A 13,948-nucleotide genomic window follows, 5' to 3' on the forward strand; every position below is an offset into this window, starting at 1 on the left:
GCAACACAGACACCAGAACAGGCTTGATAATTATTAGTTATTCATTTGTGGTATTATGTAATTGAGCCTTATGGGTGAACTTTCTCCCCTGACCTCACTAGCATCTCCTGTCAAGGAACATTTAAAGGGGAATCACCGTTTTTTACAACCTGGACCTTATTTCTGGCATAAAATACGATTGTTTACTCACCCATATAACTTTGTTGTCATTTGGAGTCATTCGGACAATATTTAGATCCAGTGGAGCGCCGCGTATATCCATATTGTGGGAGTGATCGGGGCACCGAAACGCATTCTCTAAATAACGCATTATCTGCCACGAATCTCGTTCATTTCACCAATATTTTGTTATGATACGCTAGTGCTATTCCCCGTTGAGTCCAGAGTTACCTGTTATGATCATCCGTGGTCTGTAGATTGACCTACTAACCTCTGATGTGGATGATGTCATCTCTGAACGCCGTGCCCACCCGCGGCGGTCGGCTTGTTTACCTGTAATTTGCTACTGCTAGTTTTTTGCAACATGGCTGAATATTTTTCCGATTCTGAGGTAGTGGACGACGATTTTGTTTATGATGGACGTCCTTACCGTTTTGAGCCAGACTATACAGATGAGGAGCTCATTGAAAGGAGGATGCGGAGGCAGAGAGAGGAACAGCTGGCCAAAGAACAACAAGCCGCTGCTTGCATTATTTAGAGGATGCGTTTCGGTGCCCCGGTCACTCCCACTATATGGATATACACGCAGCGCTCCACTGGATCTAAATATTGTCCGAACAACTCCAAATGACAACAAAGTTATATGGGTGAGTAAATAAGGTCCAGAAATAAGGTCCAGGTTGTAAAAAACGGCAATTCCCCATTAAAGGGTTGGTCATCTGCATTAGATCAAGCTGGTCTCAAGATTCTAGTCAACATTTCAAATGTACCCCCAAAATAACTTGGGACCCCACGTTCAACGTGTCTGGATCTTATTGATCCCGCATCATTTTATTACCCATAGGAAACACGGAAGTCAAGGTGTCATAGGCCAGGTCGAGGGAGAAGAAGCACATCATATCAGGATAAGACCCTTGTAATGAATCATCGTGGTTTCAAGGGGGTCCCAGTGAATTTCAATTCAATGATTTTATTTCAAGTGTCGCTGCCTCACATGTTGGAACATGTCATCGCAACCCAAAACATGACACATATTGATTCCTAGCCCACAGAGCATGATGAATGTGTTTATATTCCGACAAAAGCCTTGTTATTTAGGCAACCTTTGTAGAAATATTGATATAGCGTGGTTCGGGGAGAGAAGTAGGATTTATACTACTGTGTGGCAAATTAATTCTCAGTACAGAATACATCAGGCTCACCAGAATAAAACAGTTGTCATTTATACTTTAGTAAAAGTTCACAGTGGAGAATTTGTGTGTATTTCTGTGGCTTATACATTGATTTATAAATATTAATGCGGCGCCCTATCTCGCAGCCTGCATTGCCTAATTTAAGACTATAATGAGCTTTTACGAAATAACCACTTTGTCACATTTTCACCACGTATTTCATTATACAACTGAAGTATTGATTTACAATAGCTAATGAGACCATGGGATTCTTGGAACATTTCAAACTTAAGTCATATTATTCTGTTGATAAGCTTTTGTAGTCTCAAACAAGATGAGGAGAAAGGGAATGCAATTTGAAGCAATATTCACACACAAACTCATGCATGCCTCTGAGTCAATTACTACAGACCTCCGCAAAGACATTAGCTTTAATTGTATCAGAGTCTGGGAAAGTATGAACTAATGGCATGTTAATTTCTATGGTAGTCGCTTAATGGTTGATGGGATGTGGCTTACTGCGGAGTTATCTCTCCCTGGTGCACATTTAAAGGGGAAGAATGTTCTTGTTTGTAACTGCGAACTGTATAATATATCCTCATTCACTTTTCCCACTGTCTTCCTTTCTCTTCACCCCTTTCTCAATATATAATTTTCAGCTCCATCTCCCCTCTGCCCTTTCTGCTCTCTTCAAGTCAGGGAAGAGAATGTTTTTCACTTTATTCCTGCCTCACCCTCTGTCATTTTTGTTTGCAATCTCTTTCTCTTCTGTCTCTCTTTCATTTCCTCACCCTAGATAAACTGCCCATGAAGCTGGCATTCACCTTGAAATGAAAATAACACAGACATGTTGAGAAGACAAAAAGGAAAATTCAATTACTACTCATGCCGAGCCATTTTTCTGGTTGGCCTCCGGAGGAAAGAAATAAAGAATATAAAAGTCTGAGCTGCTAACAAGTGTATCTTAAATTATATTTGTCCTCATCTTGCACTGTTAACAACAAGGATCACCTTGTAGATTCAATCATTGCATGTATCTTACTGCAAATGATTTATCTACACTTATCTCGAAAGGAGAAGGTGATTTAAAGCAAGGTGCAAAGCTAATTTGTTTCCATTAGCCCGTGATTAGTTTTCTCAGATGCTCATAGTGGAAAGATTGTGCAGGTTTTTTTTTTTTTCCCCCCCTAATGCAAAACACGTGAAAGGCAGAGTAAACTGCATCTGGTAGGAATCATTCTCTTTCCTGGTGAATCCTGTAATCCCACCTTGCTACACGCCTGTAATATACCTAGATACTGTTCCCCACACTCAAAATCTGAAAATCCTGTTAGTCTGACCAGATGCAGTCTGGCAGTATCAGGAAACCCTGCAGGGAAATAACAGCTCCCTGTTTCCTCTTCCCCTCAATGCACCATCACTCCCTGCAGACAGTTGCTAGTATGCTGCTGGTCATGACAGAGATGTGACATCCATTTTAACCAGGTGATCGTGAAGCTCGCTCTCGCTTGCCAGGCTTTACCTTCTCTCTGCGCTCCAGCCAGCCTTTAGTTCCACACAGTCGGGGCGAGATCTCACATTTCATTCAGCTCTCGTGACAAGCAGTTATGCAAAGCTGCCACCACCAGCAACATGAGGTACAATGAATGCGATAGTCAAGCTAGAAATGTGATAAGGGCACACAGTGAGAAGGAAAGTGATGATATGAGAGGTGGATTACAAGCCGAAAAACAATAAGGTGTAATGGACAAAACTATAGAAATAAAGCAGATGCCCTGATAATAGTGATGTGTCGTTTGCAAACGAGCCGGCTCTAAAAGATGATTGTTGAGTAGTGATTGAGAAGAGCCAGTACCCGTTGGGGAGGGCTCCTGCGAATTCATGCAGGCAGGGGTGGGAGATTATAATGATGTACACCACATGCAGCCGACTAGGATCATACCATTGTATTGAAAGGGGGGGGGCTTTTAATTAAACTGTTAACAATAGTAACTGTATTTTTTTTTGTCAAAACAACGAATGAAAAATTGCTTACGAAAACACAAACTATTCATAATCGCTAAATTAGGATAAAATAGGAGGCTCAGAGTGAAACTAAATGACGAGCCATTTGGGAGCCATAACAGTCAACTCTTCTAAGAGAGCTGAGCCAAATGAGTCGAATCTCTGAAAAAAGACTGACTGCCCATCACTACCAATACATGTTGCATAAGACATTTACATTTCACATAAGTGGCAGAGGCATTACACGTTTGCTGCGGGACATGACAATATTACATAGACAATATTACAGTAATTTATTATTATTTACAATTAAAGCATAAACTATGTCCTCACCTACCCATATGTCCTTCAGTCTTGAAAATCAACTCAATCAACTAATGAGAAGTTTTTCTCATGCAACTTCAGCTGCATCCCTAAGTGTTATATACTGTCCATGATATCCCCAGTTTGGATAGTGTTATACACTAAGTTATGAATTTACTGTAATAAATTAATATATAGGGTCAAATGACTCCAGTAATGTCACTTGTCACAATGTCAACAATGCTTCTTCCGGGGACACAGAGGACATTGATAGGCTGCAGTTATTTTCAGTATTGATCAATCTGCTGATTGTTTTCTCAAATGTCTCAAAAATAATGGGCGTTCTAATCTTCTAGAGGCCGAGCTGACATCTTCAGATGTTTTGTTTTGTGTGACCAACAATAAAAAACCCCAAAGCTATTCACTTTATTATTATGTGACACAAAGAAAACAATAAAATCTTGACATTTAAGAAGCTGGATATGCAAATCTTTGGCATTTTTGCTTGGAAAATGAAAATAGGGTATAGAAAAACAATCAGCGATTGATTAATTAATCACTGGATTAATTACTACGATACGTAAAACCTTCTATACAAGCTTTTTTCTCAACATAACTTTTCCTCAGTTGGAGTTTTTTAGTTTAAAACTGGCACGGATGTATTTTAAAACCAGAAGAGTGGTGTTTGAATGGCACACGGATCATGAGCCCTCAGGGTGTAAAAACCTTCTCAACACACAGATCTTCAGCATCATCTTTAGGAAAACAAGAGAAAAGCTTTGAAATCTGTGTGCAAGAAGTGCAACATGACTTGATTTGAGCAGGAAGGCACAGAGATGATAGACAGGCGTGTCTCAGTAAACCACCCACTAAACCAGGGTGCTCCACCTGCTAGCGCACAGGAAGGCTGTCTGCCTCTGACTCGGATGAATTGCGTATCCTTGGAGGATTTGTTGTTGTTGCTGTGTTTTTTCCTTTCCCCCCTTCAAAGGCGGGGCTGTGACACTCGAGAATGTTTGATTGATTAGGTGGTTGTGCCGGCTGTGACAGACAGAGTCAAGACGGACAGTCATGATATGACTGATGTCTTGGGTAACTGCCCATCGAGCAACTAAGATGGAAACCCAGTTCTACCGATGCAATCTCTTGTGGAATAGACTGCAAGGTGAATTACAAAGAGTCAATTTACAGCATCACTTATTTAATCTTCAATTATCTTGTTGCTAATTGTAAACATGTATAACGTTGCATTTATCTGAACACTGGATTTGCTACTATGTTCATACCGTATGACCGTAGTGTGCATCCATGCAGAGACCCAATTCAATTGTGAAAAATTGTCTATTAACCCAGAAATGGTGAGCACAGAAGGCATCCAGTGTCGTGGTCATAAAACTAAAGAACCCAAGACAGACGCCTCTTTTCATGAAAGTCTCTATCTAAATGTTACAGTGGTTACAGTCACACTTATGTCATTGGGGTTAATAAGAGGGCAATTCAAATTATACTCAGAACTACAGTGCAACTCTAGGCTGCTATCATCGCGCCAGAGATACTGTTTGCACTCTACCCACAGTCGGCCAAGCACAATATGATTTAGTCAGCTTACACTGGTCACATGAATGAATTAATTAATTAATCACTGTAATTATTAACACATCGTCTCACCTTATGTCACATTTCAGATATCTTTTTCCAATTAAGCAGCCTCTTAGTCAAACTAATCTTAAGTGCTAATGCCGGCATAATGATTACTTGTTCGGTCAAAGTCCATGTATTGCACTTGAGCTAATTTAGGGAATTTTCGCTCAAAATAAACGAAAGCTAACGAAATGTTTATGCTGATCAAGCGGTGAAGTGCAGTTCGGCATTCGGAATTGCGTTAAATCTTCTTTCAGTCTTTTTTAATCAGAAAATCTCGAACCACTTTTCTTATGGTGTGCAGTTTGCATTTATTATGTGCATGGAAATGTACTTAGATCAACTGAATGCAGCTGTTTTAATGAATTAGTGAATCATGGAGTGAGGCAGCAATGATTTAAATACCTCTTATTATACTGCATACTGTTGTAAGTGTGTTGTTCCATTCAGGGCAAACAAACAGGATCTCTGGATAACTGGATCCCTATTCACTCTCTTTACATTCACAATATCTCAAACAGAACTGCAGAAATTACATGGATACCCCGATGTGTACATGCGCCAACAGAATATGCCACTGATTGCATTTCTAAGCCCATTGAAAGGAATTAAAAAGCCATCCCCCTTTGGTTTGCCACAGATGACAATGATGCACTTACATTGGATATTTCATTAAGAATAACAACTTCCATTTCCTTGGGGCAGTGACACACTGCCACTAAATCAGCTATTGTGGTTTACTTTACTAATCAGTTTTTACTGGCAGTGCTTGAGAGCTTTATTAATAAAAGCCAATAAAACCCTTGCTTAATCATCATTAGCTCAATTTACCAATTTGAGAATTAAACAATCATCAGAAATGGAGCTCGAGCCAATTCAGATCTGTGTGATTGCACAGTAACCTGAAGCACAGCATAACAGGAATGTCTCTGTGTGTATTGTGGCTGGTTTTTGTATTATATTCATTGATACAGATGACAAACAAGTAAATACACATTCTCTGCTCTCTTTATTATGTGCAGTATTTCATTTAAATCCAGATTTGATTGTTTATATTTAATTGACCACCACAACAGCACTGTATGAATCGAAACCCTTACATGTTTCATCAGTTATAGAAAGTTACAATTTATATTGTCAGATGTGCAAAAAACACAAAAAGCATCAGTGTATTGAAAAGGACGCATTTAACATAGGTTGAATGCTCACAAATAAGCAAAATCTTGGACATTGTGTTATATGGTGTTTCTCCTTTTATAAAAGATCAACAGGATGTAAATTATCCAGTTATATCACCGGATAATTAGATAATTAAAAGATCCTGAGGTTCTTTTCTCTCATATATACATTCAAAGCACATAAAAAGGCATGCATGTGTTAGTTCAACAGACGAGAATAACTCAAATTAGTGTCATACCCACAGTGCTTTCATCTTAAATCCTGACTCCCATTACCTCCCAGCTTAGTTGCCTGCAGCATTTAAAAGCACCTTAACTTCCAATTAAATGACTGCCATGATTAAAAACTTTATTTATATCTAGTGGAGGATAATTTAGCCTCTCTGTCAACTGAACGAGATTTCATTAATGTATTTTGGTCATCAGCTGTCACTGAAGCATGGCCTTGCTGTAATCACTTTTTTCATATATTTGAGTTAAATTCCAGGAGTAACTGCGAAACTACTTGTGTCGGAAACGATATTGTGATTTGACTAAAAGCTAATCACACATAGTGGCCCATTTAGAATAATAAACCTTCAGATCTGTATATGTGGTCATTTTTTGTGTGGAGAAATAAACTTGTGGCATCCAAATGGTGACTTAAAGTCCGCATGAAACCCTCATGGAATATTTTTCTGCATAGTTATGTGATAGTGCTGCTGGTGACTGAGCGAAGCAAAGGGAGGGACAAGAAGATTAAAGAAAGCATCTCGCTGGACACTAAATTATGTACACCCTCAAGCACACAATGAGTCATTAACATTTTTATGTCGTTTTCCAGGAAATTACAAACTCTATGGCCCCATTCAGACCTTGCATTAACATGGCTCCTAGGAAACCAGATCGCCACTGGCCAGCTTTAAGTATCTGTGTTCACACTTGGCATTAAAATGCGTCTCCACATGCGTCCCCAGCCAGCACTTGAGATCTGATCTCAGTGTTGCACTCCGTATGCAAATAAACACATTTGGGGCACATATAATATTTAATGCAGTTGCTGTCTCCAATGAATCTCTTCCGCTGTTTCAGAACCACGTACAGTTATTTTACTTTGTGTGCATCATGACTTGGGCGTGGGAAATGCTACATAATCTGGAACAGGCTGTGTAGTCTCTCTCTCTCTCTCTCTCACTGAAAACTCGTGTTATTTATTTATATATTTTTTTTATTTCTACATTGACGTTAATTATTTTAGAGACCTGTACAAAGCTCAGATTATACCTCGAACCCTGAAATCTTCCATACCCACCACAGTTTCAGTGCTGTGCTGTTTGGAGCAGTCACGATAAAATCTACGTAAAATACGTAACTTGACTACATGCGGCATATAAACATGATTGCCTCAATGATTAACCACACGTCAATATGTTTCTTAATGACAGAATCACACACCGTATACTAAATCCTGTCAATTAGTCAATTCTTGTTTATATTTATTAATTATTTAGTTAGCCAACGGCTGAATATTTTACAAGGCTCTCACTGATAATGAGCAGACTTACGGTGCTCTTCCCTTTATCAGGTTATCATTTATAATAGCAGTTGTGCATTTCCTTTTTGAATGAATGAGGCAAAACACCTGTATTTTAATTTGGTCACTTGCGATCACTTTGCTCAGGACGGATGTTCAAGGTCAGAATGTAGCCTATAATACCATTAAGAGTACATTTTTGCCAATACTGTGCCAGGAACTGGAATACAGATGACATGCAGTGAAAAAAAACCCATCATATTAAAACCCTTAAACATAAAATAAGATGTCCTGGGGACTTTAATCATCTGTACTTTCTTCTCAAACAGTGAATAAAAGTGGGCCATGTCCCATTGGTCAGTGTCATTGCCGAGGTCAGGTTATGACATAAATGTCACCTGTGATGGTGACAGAACACTTGGACTAGGTGGCACTATAAGTTATTAACTCCGACGTGAGGGTTCGGCTCTGTGAACCATGCGACATAATTTGTCTGATTAATGTGTCACGGCAACTCATGAATATTCATACTTTCCGCCTGAGTAACTGTGAAGAGTCAGAGGGAGAAAAAAAAAAATAAAACACAAATGAGCTGGAATCACCTGAAGAGTTTTTTTTTTATTTTCATGCTATGCCTGAAGGGAAGATCAGAGAAATAGGAAAATAAATTTCAATCAGTTTAGTTGGTTATGTTTTGTGGAATATGGAGGCCTATGTAATATAAGATTTGCATAGGAGAAGCAACGCTTAGGAGTGGAAGGTAGCTCAACCAAAGACAAATAATCTGGAGATAAAGCAAGGCTGATGGTGAACTGAATTACAGGTACAATGGAAGACTAAGTAAGAGTGATGGCAGGAAGAAAGGAGATTGAAAACCACATTAGGATGAAAAGACAGAAGCACAATACATTGGCTGAAACCAGGAGAAATGAACACACTCAATAGAGTGAACTCATTGAGGTCGAAGTAAAAGTGGGTTGAGTTCAAAACACCTGATTAGGAAAACAGAAAAACGGCATGTATACAGGCATGTGTGATAAAGGATAACATCAACCTAGAGCTGCTTCAGTTTTGACCCGGCAGTCATCACACAGCTTTATTGCCAGATCCTATATGAACCCAATGTTTCCCAAGAGACTCACTGTCTGCCTCAGCATTGACCATTGTCCTCCTCTGGAGACTAGTTGGCAGCTCATGTCTCATGCATATTGATCTGATCTTTAACACAATCGTGCCTCAAAGAAGAGGACCAAGAGTCACCAGCACTATTACAGTGAAGGATATACTTGAAATAATAATAGATTTTTCTAGTTATAAATTAGGCCTTAAACTCTGATGGTCAAAATAAGGATTAAACATTTCCTGCCTGTGCTTTGCCCTAAAGCTATTGATCCAGTTGATTGTGTTTATTAAATACACCAATGCTGGGATAAAAATGTTCTGTTAATGAAGTATTGGTTGGTCACTGATGGATTCTTGGTTTATAAACTGAAACACAATAATATAATTCTCAAAATGAGGTGCACATGAGAGGATATTTCCTAGCCCTAGCCTCTTATCAGCGATTTGACTTGCTGGAACTATCCTACCTTAATTGCTCTGTTGCCCCTTTGTGGGTCATCAGATATTTTAGATTTTCCAAGAAAGCAGGCACAGCCAACTGCCTCATTTTCTCTCAAAGGCACAGTTTGTCGTGATTCCTCACTGTGCATAAATCCCAATCTGATGACATGTGCTGCTACTTGACTTGACTTAAATGAGAGAATTAAACTCCTCTGCCTTTTCTCTTCATCTGCAGGAGGTCAGTGATGCAGACATCATGGAACTGGTGTACAGTTCTCTGGGGCGGATGACCATCATTCGTCAGATCTTCCCACTGTGGAGAGACACCAACGTTCGTTGTATGAGGAACAATCACCGCATCTCTTCGTTGCTTTGTGACCCGCAGGAGGGCTATCTGCAGTCCTTGGAGGTAAAAACCAAACATTTACTGTTGAGGCTCTTGAAATGTTACTGATCTGGTATGGTCGACATTTTAGTAGCAGGAAATATGGGAAGTCTTGACTCACCCTGTTACATTAAAACCACATTAAATACAGCACGCATAAGTTTCTGCAATGTCACCAGATTTATTTCCATCCAGTGTTGCATTAATTTTTGTGGTGGCCAATCCATGTGTGAAAATGATGTCCACTTTTTCATATGAGCCTGATAAATCCTGGCATTGTCATCTTGGAATATGCCCGTGCCATCAGGGAAGAAAATATCCATTGATGGAATAACCTGGTCATTCAGTATATTCAGGTAGTCAGCTGACCTCATTCTTTGGACACATAATGTTGCTGAACCTAGACCTGAGCAACTGCAGCAACCCCACATCATAGCACTGCCCCCACAGGCTTGTACAGTAGACACTAGGCATGATGGGTGCATCACTGCCTCTCTTCTTACCCTGATGAATGATCAGATGATAATCACCCATGCAGTAATTATCCAATCGGAGGCTCGTACCTATTTGCTTAGTTAAATCCAGGTGGATGGTAATTTGAATGTATGGACATTTTATGGAGAGTGTAGTGCTTAAGACTTTATGTAATAACACTAAATCATAACAGAGAAGTATGCATTTATTTTGTGGCAAAGATGAAGGCCTGCTCTGAGAACAGGCCATGTAGAATGTATTTAAAAAACAAAACAAAAAAAAATCAAAACTACACTGACAGTTTTTATTTGTAAAATAAGATGTCTTGAGTGAGCCACCATTCCTTCTCCACAACCTTGGACCTCCCCATCAATAGCAGTTTTATTAGACTGCACCATTGCATTCAGACTGCGAGTTATCCACTCTATGCAGCTTGTTTCTTCTTTTATTTTTAATCTGGAAATAAAAGTTGCATTCAAAGCAAAATCTCCACTCTCCATTGTCCATGAAAATGCTCAGTATGTGCCAGACAATCTCTCATTCACCAGCATAAGCCACTTTCAGATTCAGATGGAGAGCTTTGATGAAGTGGTGAACGCACAACATGGCAGCAGTGTGATAGATGAGGCTTTATTGAGAATTTAACGGGTGGCAAGTTTATTCTTTTTTTTTTTTTTTTTGCTGCAAGTATTCCTAGGACAGCGAATATGTGCATCAGGAGCAGCTAGCATATTTCACCGTCGTTCTCCAGCAGCCAACAGGAGTGACACTTAAAACAGGCATGGTGTGGTCTGCTTTGGTTCTGTGTGTGTAATACATATGTGAAAGGTCCTGCTTCTTGATCGAACGCTTTGTTCACGGTTTTGGTTTTGACTGTACAGCATAACCATGCAGTCATGGTGTAGAACAGTACAGGCGAGCCTCTCCCAGGGACCATATATAAATATTAACTGATTATGTATGCAACTGAATACATATTCTCTCTAGGTACAATAATTATGAGGGGCATGAATGTCCATGAATATAAATGACTGCAGACTGCAGTGTGTCTGGGAAATAATTGCCATGACTGAGTAAATTAGTGTTTTAAACAAAGGAAAAGCTTGTTTGTTATTAACATGCAAATCCACTTAAGACTGGGAACGTTCCAACATTGTAACCTAAAATCAATATACTGCTTTTTAAAATACATGGATGCCACAAGCTTAACAAAGACCATAGTGGAATGGACGGTATGCTCTAAAACAAATTCTGCTATCTGTAATTTGCATTAAGGATTTATCAAGCAGGAACCCAACCAAAGTCAATGACAAAGAGGTTCAGTAAAGAGGATATGACACTGAGCTGTGTTATCTCTGTAATGTAATGTAATGTCATTGTCTTTTTTGGGTCTTCACAGTAACCTTGCTCACCCTGCCACTTAATACTTTCTGCACATCTTAGACTTCTCCTTTGCTCGCTCCATCTGGAGTGCAATGGCTTTGTTCCCTGTAGCAATATTGAAATGTTCACATTCCTTTTATTCCGTACGCCGTACAGATGGCAAAACCATGTGTTGTGTGCACCCACGTTCCTCAATAATTCACATGAAAGAGGCTTAAATATTGGGTAATGGCCATTTAAGCGTTCAGCAGTATAGTTAAATGCAGAATGGATTGCAGTGGTTTCCTTCACAAATTTCCTTCACAACCAGACAGTTGTGGTTTGACCTCAAACATCAAAAATCCACAGTGACCAAATTGTATTTCTCCTGGACTTCTGCTTCACTGACCTTGAGGCTAGTACGGTTGACTTGTGAGATGTCTTACCACTGAGAGGCCTGGAGTGAAGTCTAAACATGTCATCAACTGACTGCCTAGAGTAGCAACTAGTATCGCTTCCACCCTGCAGTCGGAGCATTTGACTTGACTTGACCCAGACAACCTATCCACTATCAAACCAAGACAGGAACAAGTAGAAAAGACTCCTGACAGAATGTTCCTGTTGAAGGGGAGACAGTTGGATGGATGGATGGATGGATGGATGCGTGGATGGATGCATGGATGGATGGATGGATGGCAGTTTTGAAATTCATTATCAGAGGATTATTGAACCAGTAAATGCTGTTTTCATATCACACCACAGTATTATCATTACGCCCGCCTTTTGCCAGTGTTGTGTCATGCAAATTGCTTCACCAGCTGCAGGTAGTCATGCCTCATCACTGTTCAGGAAATCAGCCTCAGCGCGTGACCGAAAAGGTTCCTGCAAATATAAATGTGGAAGGAAAGCCATTCTTCACCTCACCAACAAAAGATACCCATGACATTGTCAGACAAAAAAAATAAATAAATAAAGCAACCTCTCACCAGTTGTAACCAGTTTTCACTCTCTGCAAGTCTCCAAGTGAGGAAACTTGATTTTATTCATTGCTGAGAATTTTTTGTCACCCTCCATCCTCACAGACGGCCGCCAGACTGAAACCATGTGGCTGTCTGATATTTCTTGGAGGCCTAAAAACTAATATTTGCTTGCTTTGTTTGTATCCAGAGTCTGTGTGTTGCAGAGAACAAACCTCCCCAAATCCAAGAATGCATCTTTTAAAATTGCTTGTATTTTCACCCAACAGGTGTCCAATCTCTATCTGTATGACAGCGTTTTGATGCTGGCCAACGCCTTCTATAGGAAGCTGGAGGACAGGAAGTGGCACAGTATGGCCAGCCTTAACTGCATGAGGAAATCCACCAAGCCGTGGAATGGAGGATGGTCTATGCTGGACACCATCCAAAAGGTATTGAAGTTTGAAGTTACCATTTTTTGCTTTTCCTTTGCCATTTTCAAGGAATGTTTCTGTAATATTCTGTCATGGATGATTATATGAAAACGTACATACAAAAAATGCACACCCAAGGATTTTTGAGAAGCATTAGCAACATTTGGTGGTGTATAAAGGTGGTTTATACAGTCAAAATACTTCTTAGTAAATTGCATTGGACTACTATGATCTCTGCTGGAGACTCAGCTTCTGCTATTTTTAAAAGATGCCTTCAAGGGAGCTGATTATTAAATGCGATCTCTACATTTGGCATCAGAGAGGATTTGTGGCAGATTCCGGGCTTTGATCTCTTTATGCCTGTGCAACCCTTGTAGTTGTCTCCTAGAAATAGGGCCTTGTATACTAGAAATGCAGCTTGATGTCATCCATTTCAATCTGATAATGGAATTTTTCGTTGTTGCATAGAATCCTGTTGATTCAATCTCAAGTGTGGAATGACCAACTGGGGCATGAAGACATAGCAAAGCAGCGATGCTCATGGGGATGATCTTGTGGTTATGATTGTGTCAAGCTGAATATAAACCTTGAGTGCTGCAATTTCATATATAAATGTACATCTGTTCTATTCAAGTCCTTGCAATATAAGCTAATCAGTGTCAGGAAAATTTATCGGTAGTACAATAAAAAACTAAATTGAGCCTTCAGAGAAAGGAATTAAGTGTAAACAAGAAAACGATAGCTGAAGGAAGAAAAAGGATTGGTGGACTGTAGACATATGTGTTACACACGCATCAGCTGTCT

General features: G+C 39.7%; 1 protein-coding gene across 1 annotated transcript in view; it reads left to right on the forward strand.

Annotated features, from left to right (window-relative positions):
* Positions 1-13,948, forward strand: part of grid1a (glutamate receptor, ionotropic, delta 1a) — a gene marked incomplete at its 5' end in the record, with an annotated part of 233,822 nt that overhangs the window by 176,954 nt on the left and 42,920 nt on the right. The window contains 2 exons of the mRNA XM_084562152.1: positions 9,769-9,942; positions 13,001-13,162. Coding sequence (XP_084418278.1) covers positions 9,769-9,942; positions 13,001-13,162 — 336 coding nt within the window. The remainder of the gene's footprint in view (positions 1-9,768; positions 9,943-13,000; positions 13,163-13,948) is intronic.

The sequence above is a fragment of the Chelon labrosus genome (assembly GCF_963514085.1).
Source record: "Chelon labrosus genome assembly, chromosome: 15".
Taxonomy (NCBI): domain Eukaryota; kingdom Metazoa; phylum Chordata; class Actinopteri; order Mugiliformes; family Mugilidae; genus Chelon; species Chelon labrosus.